General features: G+C 37.9%; 1 protein-coding gene and 1 pseudogene across 7 annotated transcripts in view; both read right to left on the bottom strand.

Moving 5' to 3' along the window:
* IDO2 (indoleamine 2,3-dioxygenase 2) overlaps nt 1-7,449 on the bottom strand; it is a 52,526-nt gene extending 45,077 nt beyond the window's left edge. For 2 of the 7 annotated variants that reach the window (XR_005213272.1, XM_037812585.1), the window contains exon 1: nt 7,249-7,444. Coding sequence is in view for 5 of the 7 variants with exons in the window: in XM_037812585.1 (XP_037668513.1) it covers nt 7,249-7,317 (69 nt within the window). In the remaining 2 variants the exon portion in view is untranslated. Of the gene's footprint in view, nt 1-5,527; nt 5,633-7,248 lie in introns of all 7 variants that reach the window. The other 5 variants (XM_037812589.1, XM_037812586.1, XM_037812588.1 and 2 more) reach the window with 5 other exon arrangements.
* Nucleotides 7,450-13,435: 5,986 nt separating this feature from the next.
* On the bottom strand, nt 13,436-14,619 carry LOC119516425 (annotated as a pseudogene).

The following is a 14,619-nucleotide window of genomic DNA, read 5'->3' as shown; positions in this document are numbered from 1 at the left end:
TGTTCAGGCCAGGGGCTGCCACAATACTTTCTGCATGTTTACTATAGATCTGAAGGTTCATAAGGAAGAAACACATCACACTTTCATCTTCATGTATTCCTTGCACAACATTTCAGCTTCTGAAAGGTAGAGTCTACTTCTATTCTCCCACTCCACTGTTTTTCTTCCAGGGAGCATCCCTGACAGGAAGGCCAGTTAACGTCCTATTGGGGAATAAAGTTGACAAGCATGGTAGTATAATTTTCTCCAGCAATGCTCAGCTTTTGGTGGAGGTGCAAAGTCAAAGAAAGTTGATAACCAATTGATCCACGTTTAGGGGTTTGCAGGGGGGTGGCAGACTTGAGAATGCTACCAAGAATATACACAGAAAGACACATGGTAAACTGGCCCTAAACTGACAATTTGTTTTTAGCCTCATCTATATAGTGCGTATCTTACGAACAAAAATTGCACGCAATTGCAGAGGTGGTAGAATAGAATATTTGAAATTAATTCTGTAACAGAAAATCAAGGATACAGAGTTCAGTATTCAGATGGCCCCTTTGAAATGGACTTTAAGAAAATCAATTTTAGGTAAATCATCACAGCTCTCCTTCCTTCTTTGATGTCTAGAAAAGGGATCACTTTCTGAGAATTAAACTGAAGCAACTTCTTGGCTTACCTGTAAATTTTTACATACTGCATTTTGTCTCAATCTAGGTTGCATCCTGTTCTTTAATGGCTACTTTTTATTTTCCCAAAGATTCCTCTATCTCTTTCTCTTTGGCCTCCTTTTCATCCTCTCCCTTTTTAAATGAACTCTAATTTCTAGTGCTTGAACTTCTGCATCACAGGAAACCACAGACACAAGAAAACCTTGAGCTCTGGGCTCTTCAGATGTGGTCCCCAGTCCAGCAGCCTCAGCCTCACTTGGGAACTTTTCAGAAATGCAAATTCCGAGCGCCACCCCAGATGTGCTGCCTGAGAAAATCTGACGTGGGGCCCAGCAGTATTGTTTAATAAACTCTCCAGGTGATGATGATTCACCCCGAACGTAGAGAACCACTGATGTAGCACTCTTGCAAGAATTCAAAGATATTTTAAAGTCTAGTAAAACATGCTCTTCCTTTTGGCTTTTCCTCTAGAGACTGAAGAATGTATTGAATTCTGTGAATTACTTTGTGACTACCAGACTATTTCTTTGAAAGCTACGGTGTGTGGGAGGCAGGATCAGTTGATGGACTTTCTCACTAAATAACATGCCTTTCCTGTCAATTCATATTTATTTCCCACATCTGTTTTAAATTCTGTATAGTATTCCAAGAGTTCATTGACTATATAACCAATTGCTTATCATTTTTCACTATGTTTGACATATTTGAAAGAGTCATCCTCACACATATATTTTTAGATATTATCTGATGATTTCCTTAGGACAAACTTCTAAAAGTGGCTTTGCTGGATTAAAGACTCTGCTCACTTAAAAGATTGAAAGCTACTTCTTGATTTCTCTACAGAAAAAAATTACTTCAATTTATAACAACATATATTGTATGTGATTATAACGGGAGTACCAGTTCTGCGCTTCTAGCAACACTAAGCATTACTGATTTTTTTTTGTTTTGTTATTTTTTTTAAGATACAATTTATCATGTGTTATTTGTATTTGAATTCTACAATTATTTTTATATTTACCAAACTTATTAAAATAATGCTCAAACGAATATACTTTTCTTAGCATGATGATTAAAAACAATGAAATAAATGCTTATGACAAGACATTATAAAAACACAAAATTCATAAAATGAAAGTAAAATGTATAAAGTTGAAAACCTCATTTGTATTTCCAAATATTTTATATGGCATATAAACCACATGTGTCATTATTGACTAGATATCATCTTATCTTGTAAATTTACATTTCTGTGATTATTAATGAATTGAAATTCTTTTCTTATGCTTCGTTTTTTACTTTTTGTGAAATAGCCATTCATAGTAGAGTAGTCAAAGGAACCAGTATTTTCTTTTATGCTATGGGGTTTCAAATCATGCTCAGAAAGGCCTTCCCACCCCCAAATCATTTATTTTAGAATAGTCATGCTTTTATTTCTAATGCTTAACTTTAATCCATCTGCCTTTGTTTTCTATATGTTATGAGTTAAGGCATAACAATCTCATTTCCATTTTGCAGTAGAGGAAGCTAAAGCCCAGTAAGGTTAGAAGAGTTTCCTGAGGTTTTCACATCTGTTCAGTGGCGAAGCCAAACCTCTTCTGACTCAAAGTTCAGTGCACTTTCCAAAGCCTCTTTAGAGTAAACACGTGGCGGGGGGTGGGGGTGGGGGTGCGGACAGACGTGGAGGTAGGGGAGTTGTTGCAAGAGGATAGGAAACTGAAAGAAACTTTTAATGTTTCTCTTTGCCTCATTGCAAAAATTAGAATTCCAGAAGTGGGATTGATAGAAATAATAAAATCTTCAGCTTTTTTTCTTTATAAGAAAACAATTCCCTGTTCTATATTTTTCCTAGATTTTTGCATCTGCTAAAGTATAATTTTCAAAAGTTGAAAACATGACTCAGAAATATAGAGTGTATGTTAAAACATATATTTAACTCATTGAGGAAACCAGTATGGTGGTAAGGTTGGTTCACAAAACTTTTGATAAACTGAATGGTTGCGGAGTTTTGAAAAAAGAATGTTGAAGGAAAACTGTTAGGTTAAATACACAATTGATTGATTAATGTCCAATAGGGCAGTACAATCATAAGCTTCGGGGTTGTATATTCTATTCAACAGAAACCATTTGCATCTCTTTTGTACCCAAATTTAGAAGTCAACAAGTAACTTTAGAGACTAGCCCCTAATCAATAGTAAATAGCAAGTGAAGTAAAGTGGCATCCCACCAGATGATTAAATAATTCTAAGGTGAGACTGTTAGTGTTCCAAGATACTATTAAAGACTATTAAAGACACAGAGCCATCCTTTTGCGTAATTTCCAAATTTAAGATAGTTTCTTTTGACACATTTATAATCCAAAGGATAATAGAAATTTCCCTACCATTTTTTTCTTTTTTTTCTTTTTTTTTGAAGGGTGGGTAAATAGATTTGAGACTGAAGTTGAGTAGCTATGGACAGTAGCTACAATCAGAGAATTGCCCACCTTCTTTGTCCTTCACCTAGAATGGGAGCTCAATTTTTCCTCAAAATAAACAGTGGACAGATGTTCAAGAATATAACTTCATTATTAGTCCATCTAGGGTGGTCACATATTTTATTCTGGTCCTCATATTCCCTATTAAAATCTTCTTTCCAACATTGAAGATAAGGCTTCTGGTTCTCCTGCATGGGCACTAGCAGAAGGATGAGGCCTTTTTATAGAACTAGTAGATTAAACAGGAAGACCTTATCTAAGATAGAGAGAGACACTGGGCTTGGTGAAACATGCAGAGCTTAAACCAAAAATGCCTAGAATCACTGAGGTATCATTAAATGCCAGGATTTGGGGACTGTGATCTAAGGTCCAGGAGGACAGAATTCACACTTTTCTCCTTATTTGCAATCTAAGAATCTACCTAAATGCCTTTAAACATAGAAAATAATGAATAAATATTCACTAAATCGAAAAAATAAATAAAATGCCCACAAAAATGCAGTGAGAATAGCAAATCCGGGGAGGGTCATTAATTTGAAACTAGAGACAGAGAATGGTGAGATGTTAAAATGGAGGATGGGAAGGAGTTCTAAACAATTGCCCCCCAAATTAGCTAGGGATTCTGATTACTTTTTGGGACAACCTGGGATTATCTGTGCAAGCAGTTTGATTTGAATTAAAATGTTAAGAGTGGAATAGATGCAAAAGTTTTATATGTAAGTTTTATTTAATGTGAGAGACTATTGAAAGCAACCAAAGTGTTTAAGGCCATTTAAATTTCAATGTTATGTTATGTATATGGCTTTCAAATACTGAAATACTGAATTAAATATTCTGAATGGGAGTCAGGCATCACCATTTTTCTTTAAGCTTTTCAAATGATTTTAATGTGCAGCCCAGGAACATCGCTTGAACCCACCCTGCACTTAACACTGATAGAAAAATATTAAAATGCTTGTTGCATCATCATTTAACAGATGGATTAATTACATCCAGATTCCTGAGCCTAACATTCAAGGTCCTTTAAGTTCTGTCCTAGTCTGGTCTCCTATTCTTATCTTCCTTGATCCCTCCTTTCCTGCCAAGCTAATTCCTTATGTTCTTTATGTCTAAGGAGAAATTACTCCCCACACCATCACCACCAAACATACACCCACATACACACACACGCACAGGCCACATGATCTAGCAAAGGGTTTTTGTGGCATATTTATGTACCTGCGTCTGGGTTATGAGTTAGATTGTGTCCTCCCAAAAGACATGTTGAAGTCCTAATCTCCAGTTTCTCAGAATGTGACTTCATTTGGAAATAGGACGCTTACAAATGGAATCAGGAAACTTATAACGAGGTCATCCTGGAGTAGGACAGGCCCTTAACCCAATATAGTTTATGTACTTATAAGGGAAGAGGAGACACACAGAGAGAGAAGATAGCTATGTGAAGGAGGAGGCAGTGATTGTAACCCTAAAGATTGCCAGCCAACACCAACAGCCAGGAGAGAGCAAGTTCCCTACACAGTTCAGAGGGAGAACAGCTCTGTCCATACTTTGATTTCCCACTTCTAGTCTTCACTACTGTGATACGATATATTTCTGTTATTTTAAGCCACCCCGATTATGGTACTTTTATATGGCAGCCTCTGGAAACCAAGACTGTCTGGAGGTATAAATTTTCCCATACTGAAGCATTGGAAGCTGGAAATATTTGCGAATTTATAGACACAGTGGGATAGAATATTTGAAACAAAGTCAGCCCTCACCTGCAAAATACAGAATCTTTGCTTCTTCAATAGATTGACTACATGCATTGCAGAGAGACTTTCAAATAAGAAGTATTTACAGTAAACAACCAATCTTGCCACAAGAGCATCTTTGTGGCTCTTGACAAGGGGGAATAGCCTTCCTGCCACTTGCCTTTAAATTATAGGAATGCAAACGCCTGCTCGTGTCCTTACTCAGAGTCAGTGACTGATATTTTCCAAACCATGAATTACTTGCAAAACTGCTGCCTCATAATGTCAGTGACTGAGCCTCTCCTGATCTGTGAAGAAAACTGTGGCAGATTCAGATGAAAACTATCTTCCCCCACCTTTTCCCAGAAAGAGAGACATTTAAGATAACACAAATCAGGAAATTAAAACTGAAACAGGGAATCACATTTTGAGAGGTCTGGGAAACCTGACCACGAGACAACAGAAACAGCATGCCAGGGAATTTTGTATATGAGCTCAGGAATGGAAATTTCTTCTAAGGGGTATCCATCAACAAAACCCCACCACAGAGATGCAATCTGGTTCTGAATGTCACAAGCACTTAACGTGGTTACTGTTTCTTATAGTTCCCTTATTTATATAAAGAAGGAAACAATGAAGGGGGGGACTCTCCAGTGTTTACCTACTTTTAAATATTGTTTTTCCTCAGCTCAGTGAGCATATTTAATCCCAAATATAGCATGTTGGCTTATTGACATTTCTTCCTTGTGAACTAGGGAGGATGGATATATCTGAAATACAGAGAATGAGGTTTGTCAAAGAGCATTAGACTGAGGGTGAGAAGATTCTGCATCCATTCCTCACACTGGACTTATCAAATGCTTTCACATTCATGCTTAATAACACCCCAGTGGGGATGGAACTAGATCTTTCAAAAGATGTGAAAACTGAGGTTTAGGCAATGTTTGTGATTCACTCAAGGTTACAAGTGCTAACAAACGCAAGTTAGGGTGACTGACTCATTCTTGTTTGCCCAGGACTTTCCCAAGTCAGCACTGGAAGTCCTGCATCCCAGGAACCTTCCCCCCCACCCCCCATCCAGGAGAAATGGGGACAGTTGGCCACCCTAGAGTCAATGAGAAACACCACAATCCAGTACTCTAACAGCCTTACTCTGCATAACACCTTGTTGTGATTATTTTTAATGCCCAATTACCTGCAGATCTGTGACTTAATTTCACAACCCACAATTCTCTACAGAGAGCTTTGAGAGCAGAGTTAAGATCTTTCTTCATTTGCATCCTTCCAAATTATACTCAGAAGAAAACAGTATCAGAGTAGATACTTAATAACAACTCATTAAATTCCCAAACATTCTTTAATCACAGTTAAATGCCAAATTAAACCTGTGGGGGAAAGAAAGTTAGTTCCAATATACTATTGCAATGTCTCCAAACATTGGGTTCCTTGATTTGTAACTGAGTGGGTCTCGGCTCTTAATCATGGTGTAATAAAAATCAAGACGTCGAAGGTCCTGAGTTCTAGTTCCACTTCTACCACTAGTATGACGTTGAGCAAATCACGTCTTCTGGATTTAAGCTGGCCCAAGTGTGAAAGGAGGGTTTGAGAGCAAATGGCTTCTAAAGTTATGTCTTAGAAGTTTTGACATTCTAGACCTCAGAGCACATTCAAAGAGAAAAAGTGCTGATAAGGGTTAACTGACAAAACAGAATGTAGAATTAAGAAAGAGATATTGTTTGTTCTCGAGGTTTCCTGCCTCTTCTCTGCAATTTCAGTGACTAACAAATCCTTTCTACCAACTCCCTAAGCACCTAAATTCTTTCATATTCTCTTTTCTCTCCAATTAGCAAGACAAGATAAATTAATTCACTTCAAGATATTAGTGGTAGTGACCTAGAACAGTTTATAAATAATTTCTCCCAGAGGTATTTGCATTAAAAACATGTATATAATGCTAAGGACTGTATCTGTTATTCAGGAATTCCATTTATTTTTGGTTGGTACCACACATCATGCGGTGGAACTTGCTACCATAGAAGTACCATGCTGCTGTAGTTGAGGCTCTGTATTTGCCCGTGTCATTTATCTATATCTAACTTCTGTCATTTTGTTAATAAACACAGATTTGCTCATTGGTTTCTGGGCCTACATGACAATCTATTCAAATACACTGGAATCAAAAGATTCAATTCAAAGTATCCTCTGCTATGGTCATCACTTCTCTTTTGAGGGCAACTGCACTTTGCTTCATTTGTAGCATCTTTCTGAGTTCGATGACTTGCTTTGTATTGCATCTCTCATAACAAACACATAAATTAAAAAAAAAAAAATACAAATCAGCATCTCTTAAGAAATATTCCAATGCAGTACATGACTCCATTCTTACCAGAGGATTTGGAAGAAGAAAGCCATAATCTTCAGAAATGTGAAATTTCCCTAAAGACAGTGGCAGCATTGTCTTCAAGTTCTGATTTTGAGCCTCCACACTTTTGCTTCAAGTATGTGCACTGAAACTGCCACTAAAGAAACTATTCTAAACACACTGAATATCCAGAATAAGGGAGCTTGAAAACAGTGTCTGTGAGTTGTGCAATTAGTTGTACAGTGTCTCAGCAATGGGGGAGAACCTTGCCCTGAGGTTGAATTCCAGATTGCCATGGTGTTTTTCTGAGACAAGTCTGAGTAAACAGTTAAATTCTGCTGATTACAACAAATAGGCAGACAAAACCATCTCAGAGAAAATTCCTCCTTCCCTTTCATTAACTGTAATAAGAGAATATTGATTTTAAACCCAGAAACAAAATTGTCCCCCCAAAAAGGAAATGGACTAGACCTTCTTTCATGGTCCATGATGAACTTTGATAAGTGGGTCTTTCTCCCAAAGGAGTAGATCAGTAAAACTGGAAGTTATTTTTAGGCAGTTATTTCAGTGATTGATCATGAGTGGTGTGGGGAGGATGGCTCTAAAGTCATATAGGAACCTCAAAAGGATTCTGTATACAGTTGGAAAACATATTCTAAAATTATGATGCTTTATTTTAAGAACTAGTATTTAACTACTTTTTTTTGAAAACTCCAATCACAATAAAGGAAGATACAGTATTTTTATTTTAACTAATGAGGTAATTGATAATAACCTGAACAGATCATTTCTTGTTTATCAAACAACACTTGAGGACCTACCATTAAAGGCAGGTGATTTTACTATTCCTATGAAGTAGCTATTACTGACCCCATTTTACAGATCAGTAAACTGAGGCACATACATGTGAATAAACATGTTCAAGGCCACTCTAATTAATAGTAGAGTTAGGACTAGGGTTAAATGTTCTTGATTTCCAGGTTATTGCTCTTTCCATTAGATAAGGCTGCTAGGTTGCCTGTCAAAGATGACACCAGGATTTGAATTCACTTTAACGTGGAGCCCAGCACCATAACGTCCATACATTTTCACTATGGAAATTCTGATGACCCTGACTTTTACCCAGTGGATCGTAAACTTAAGTTAGCAGATTGTTAATAGATCTATTTTAAAACTAACTTCACCAATACACATCTTTTTTCTCCACTTACTCTAAGATTAATATAAAAGCTAAGAGCAGGAGGTGTTCTGCTTACTCATTTAACAGTTCCCGGTGGAGGTTTCAACCTTGAAGTCTGTGTGCCCAAAGCAGCTTCATTGATTTATGTTTCAACATCTGACAACAGAGAATCATCCTTAATTTCCACTTCCTCTCAGTCCAATCTCCAACCAGTCTCAAAGTTCAGTCTCTTATGCCTCAAACTCTGTATGTTCAATCATCTTTCCTGTTTTTTTTCCCTTTAGCTTCAAGTAAAAAGCCAGCCCAGTTAATTTTTATATGCTAGTCACGTTATTTTTTTTAATCCATTCCTTCTGCCTCTACTCAAGACTTTACTGCAACAGTACAAGACCACAGAATCATAAAATACCAGAACTGAAAGGAATGTTATAGAATAAATGATCCAGTTCAACATCCTCATGAAGCATATGAGAAGCCTGAGATTTATAAGAGTGAAATAACTTATCAAATGCCATCCAGGGAGTTGGCATTTGAACTGAACTTGAAGCCTGACTTTCTATCTTTCAGTCCAGGAATTTCCCACTGTTAACTCAAGCCAGGAATACCAGTGTGACTCTCTATCATCTATTAGCTATGTGGGCTCCAACAAGTGGCTTAAAATTCTGAGCTTCTGTTTCAACATCTGCAAGAAGTAGCAGTATTTATCCCAGAGAAATCTTGTGATAAATAAATGAGAAACCACAAGTGAAACGCCTACCATATTATGATAAATGTTATTTTTTCCTCACAACCTTCTGTGGGTGTGAATGCAGTGTTAAGTAGCACCTTTTGATGAGGTTACTTCAGTTAGGGCATGACCCACCTCAATCAGGCTTAAAATTCTGAGCTTCTGTTTCAACATCTGCAAGAAGTAGCAGTATTTATCCCAAAGAAGTTTTGTGATAAACAAATGAGAAACCATGAATGAGGCACCTACCATGTAACAATGTTTATTTTTCTCACACTCTTCTTAATCCATTCCTGTGGGTGTGAACCCATTGTAAGTAGAACTTTTTGATGAGGTTCCTTGAGTTAGGGCATGGCCCACCTCAATCAGGATGGGTCTTAAACCCATTACTGGAGTCCTTTATAAATGGAAAAAAATTCAGACATAGGGCGGGAAAGCCACAGAGGAAGCAGCCAGAAGGTGAACACCAACAGAAACTGGAAAATACGGAAGAGACCAGAAGACTTCACCACGTGCCTTGCCACGTGACAAGCTCAGGACCAAGGTTCACCAGCAGCCAGCCCCAGAACGCCACAGTCTTTGGGAAGAAGGCATCACCTTGATGACGCCTTGATTTAGGCTTTTCCCAAGACTCAACCCATGAGCAAATAAATTCCCATTGTTTAAGCTGACCCATTACACGGTATTTGATTTAGCCTCCAAGGAAACTAAAACAGATTTTGTCTCCTTTTTGTTTCAACCCTGAAGGTATAGATATTTGCAGTGTTATTGTGCCATTACTTTATCTATACTTTCTCCCTCACTGTTCTTCTCTATTTCCATATGCTTTTAGCTACCAATTCCATCCTTAAGTTTCCAAGTCTGTGTATTCAGTCTTGACCTTTTTTGCTCCAAGGTCCTGGCCCATGTGGCTTGCGGACCAGTGAGCATCTCAAGAGCTCTTCACTGTAAACAAAATAAAGTTCAAATTCCTTGACCTCACATTCAGGAGTGTCCCTCATCTGACCCTAAGCACCTCCCTGGCTATACACAAGACCTATGTTCATGTCTCCAAAAATGATTTGCTGCTCCAGAAACAACTACCACTTTGCCACCTCTGTCCCTATATTCCTAATGTTTTATAGTTCCTCTTTCCAAAATACTTTGACTGTCTCCACATGTCTAATTTCCACTTACCTTCTAAGATTCATCTCAAATGCTAATATTTCCTTGAATCCTTTTTCAGATTTGCCTTAAATTGCAAGCTCTTTCTTGCTGGAAAATTCTACAATCACCTTGTCCTCTTTCCAATCACTTTTCTAGTGTTACCTTGCTTATTACTAACATATTTATCTCATCTTCCCTGTTAGGTTATAAGTTTCTTGAGAACAGAACCCATGTCTAAAACAAATTTGGCTGCTAATTCAGTGGTGGGCACTCAATAAATGTTTGTAAATGAATGACCCCTTAGTCTCATTGTGGACCACATATTTTTAAACCTAGGGTTTTAATAAAGCCAGATAGAACTCTGCCCCACTTTAGGCCCAGCCCCAGAGATTTACCTTGAAGTAAGGAACACAGGGGCCATGAAGGCTCACCTGGCATCTTTCCCATTTACTGAGAGGAAGTGGGTTAGATGTAATCGTACCTAGAAATGTCCTCTCCTAACATCAGGGCTGGATGTTTCAGAGACTTGGATTCTATAATCAGTTTTTCCATGAAACACAATAGTATCAGACAACAAGGTTTCAGTTTCTCTTAGCCTGGGGTATTAGGGGCTTATTGCAATAGACCCAGGAGTGTTAGGAAAAGAAAAAAAAATTTCACACTTGAGGTTTTTATGGGATCACTTAGGTATTTACTGGTAGCGACATCAGATATACTTCGTTTCAGTTTCAAATTTTCTAAAGTCCTAAATATAAATGGCAAAAAACAATCAGCCCAAGCAGTACTGGGTACACTGAGACTGTTCTTGTCTAGTTCATTAATTGCTTCTTTGTTTCTAAGTTCAATGGGGACTTTCTAGATCTCTCTTTGATTGACTATTCAGGCATCTGGCGTTGCTGCATACTTCCTTTTTTTTTTTTTTTTTTTAACTCTTCTTGACATTTTTTATAGTACTATTCTTCCTGGTTTTATTGTACTTAAAAATAACAAGAAAAACTAATACCTAACAGTCACTGACTTTTCTTTTGTGCCAAGCCATAGAGTAAGCATCTTTCATGGAGTATCTCATTGAACCCTTACAACAACGCTTTGCGCTGGGTACTATTATTATTCCCATAATTCAGCTGAAGAAACTGAAGCTCAGAAAAGTTCATCAAAAGGCTAAGGTCACACATTTTATAAGCAGTGGAGTCAGAAATGGAACACAGACCATCTGACTTTTGAGCTAGCCCTCCTAACCATGAAAAGTACAGTCTCCTTTCTTCGGTTAATCTCTCCCCAGTTTTCTGGTTACAGTTTACTGTTGATGGTCTCCATAATTCAGGCCTTGACTTCCTTAATTTCAGGGACCTGGCAAAAAATGAAAATGTCACACCTTGTTCAAAATTATGTAGAATTTCAAGACTCCGGCAGCAGAGCATTAAACCAAGCATCGGGTCTTTCTGAGCACAGGCTGAATGCCCATGAGGTCAGGCCTGTTACCTCTGTTCTCACAGGTAGACACCTGGAAGTCTTCTCTCCATCAGGGTCACATCCAACAGAATGCTAGCTTTGTCAGTACCTATTGCCTTAATATTTCTCATATTTCCCTTTATCTCTAGTCCCACTGTTGCCATTTTCAGTCCCTTGCCATTTACTATGGGAATATTATGTCACAATAATAACCTCCTAACTGGTGTATCTGCCTCAAATCTAATCCTGCTATTCTTTCCCACCATTTCAGACTTAAACAGCCTTTATAGCCTCCTCACTGCTGGCGCTGCCTTACTCTTACTCCTCATGTTTTCCTACCCCTGCAATGTTCCTTTCCAACTACTGCCTACACGAATATTTAAATATGCTAATAGTTATTTCTCCACTTAAAATCGTTGCCTTTGTTTTTTTTTTAAATTCCCAGGTTTCCATTTCCTTTTTTTTTTTTAAAGCAATTTCTGTCCTTTAAAATGAGTTGTCACACACACATACACACATGCACAGTTATACACACACACACACACACACACACACACACACGAGTTGAGAAGGACAGAGAAACAAGGATAGCCTACAGTTTTTTATCTGTTTTTTTACAAAATTCAAAATAGATTACATTTATTTGCTTTTCAGGCATTACACAACGTACAGACAGGATCCATTTAGCAACTTATGCCATTAATCATTTAACTAAATGGTTAAACTGTGAGGATTTTCTACGGCAGGGTATGCATAAAAGCTTTTAAGAAGCAAAGTCCTGGGTCCTGCAGAAAATACTCAGAGGTATACATTTTGTGTTTACATAGAGTCCTTGAGAATACTACAGTAACAGTGCATAAGTTCATTCTGTAAAAAGATCTGGAAGATGTTTTCAGGAGACTCTTCTTAATGCATTGTGCTCATGGATAAAAATCCTGTATTGAAAGATAACAACAGTTAAAACTGCAATTTTATGTCAGAGATCAGAAACCAAAAAGAAATGTAAACAGTTGTGCTTAGGGGACTTTTTTTTGGTAAAGTTATTTTAATAATAAATAAAAATTTTAAAAGTCTCTGTGACTGATACAAAACACACACACACACACACACACACACACACACACACACACATACACACACACATCTCAAGGATTCTCTATACTTGGCTTAGAGTATAATCTCCACATGAACGACACAGGGTCTAGTAATCCCCATCTGGGCCAGTCATTACAGTCAGACAAATAGGATTGGGAGAAAAATTAAATTGTTCTCCCCCCTTCAACATAAAGCGTCATCCATGGTTAAAGCCAGGATGAACTTACTAGCTAAAGAAATTGCCTTCCTTCCTTTGGAACTCTTAAACCTAATAGAACACCCTATTTCTGGTGAGTTTTTATTAAACAAACAAACAAAAAACCCACATGCCTGGAACCTGTACCACAACCTATTTTGTAGTTCACCAGATGAGTTAAATATGCCCTATATCTCCCATGAGACCCTAGAATAAGCATGGTCCCTCAGTATCTCCTGCTTTTTTGAACTTACACACATTAACTACAAAACTCTTTTTAGAAATACCATGGCAACTGTATATGGTCCTAGAGGACAAGGTATAATTTGCATAGTAACACTGATGCTTGCATAATTTTTTATTGCAAAATAAACATAACTGCAAAAAATAAAACATAATTTTTATTTTTGGCTGATCAGTTTGCTCCTTCAGGCCTTTAACTTTGAAGGGCACGTGTCCTTAACAATCAAAGAAAACTAGAAAAAGACAAAATAACAAATGTTGTTTTAAGGAATATACCTTTTGCGCAATAGGTATAGATAGAAAAAGAATTTGTTCAAATAATTTCATAGATGACACTCAGAAGCATCCTGCCGTCTGCAACACAATGTGCTAGAGTCCTTCAAATAAAATTATAGAGTAATTTAAATATGTATTAAATAGTTGCAATTATTTTAAGTCATTCAATAATTGTAGCATGCTAACAGAGTAAGAGAGAGATAAAGACAGCCCACATTCATGATACTTTGAAGAAGACAAAATTACTTCAGAAGTCAATTGAATTCCTTGCTCTTGTTCTAAGTAAGATCTAAAGACAAGGGGCCACTAATTTGGGATTCACACTAAGCGGAATAGAGAGGGACACAATTCCACATCCTCAGGCGCAGGAAGCAGGAGACTGCAGAGCACACCACTCCCGGGGAGACAGTCAGTAAACGAGGCCCTGAGGAGACAGTTCTGTTTTCTGGTTGAAACGACAACTCCAAAAATCAACTCTGTTAAACGTTCCTTTATTCTTTTTTTCCCTCTTTTCCCTTTTGTTGTTCTTTTGCAGATCCAAGAACAGTAGCAACAATTTCTTTCCTCCCTAAACCTTCCTCTGACTTTGCTCGGAATCCTGGAGACGGATTTGTCTGTAACACCACATGACAGGATCAAACATCTCTATGACCAACCACAACATCCACACAACAGTGCGGCGATACCGCACCTGCAGCGTCAACAACACACTTATCCGGAGTAGTACACAAAACTTTGAACTTTAAGGCAAATTCATAGGGATTACACGGAGTCAACACTTGCAAAAACGTGATCACCTGCAAAAAATATGAGCTCCGTGGGAAACACAAAAAAACAGGAAGATTCCCTTCCACTAACTCCGGCTGTCTTTTTTTGTTGATGCATTGGCACTAATCCACCTTCCTGCAGCTTCTGTTTTTACAGTCTTGTCTTTCTGGACTTTTCTTAGATTCAGTCAAGAACCCCAGAGCATTCTGGCAATCTCGAGAATACCGCTCCGGGAAGAGCAGCGGTGGTGCGCCCCTGGTCCTGGTCCGGGTCTCTAGCCCGCACTGCCTGCTGGGATAGCGGAGGGCGCAT

The sequence above is a fragment of the Choloepus didactylus genome, chromosome 20 (genome assembly GCF_015220235.1).
Source record: "Choloepus didactylus isolate mChoDid1 chromosome 20, mChoDid1.pri, whole genome shotgun sequence".
Lineage (NCBI taxonomy): Eukaryota > Metazoa > Chordata > Mammalia > Pilosa > Megalonychidae > Choloepus > Choloepus didactylus.
The sequence above is the reverse complement of the archived record's forward strand: the minus strand, read 5'-3'. Positions and strand labels throughout refer to the sequence as shown.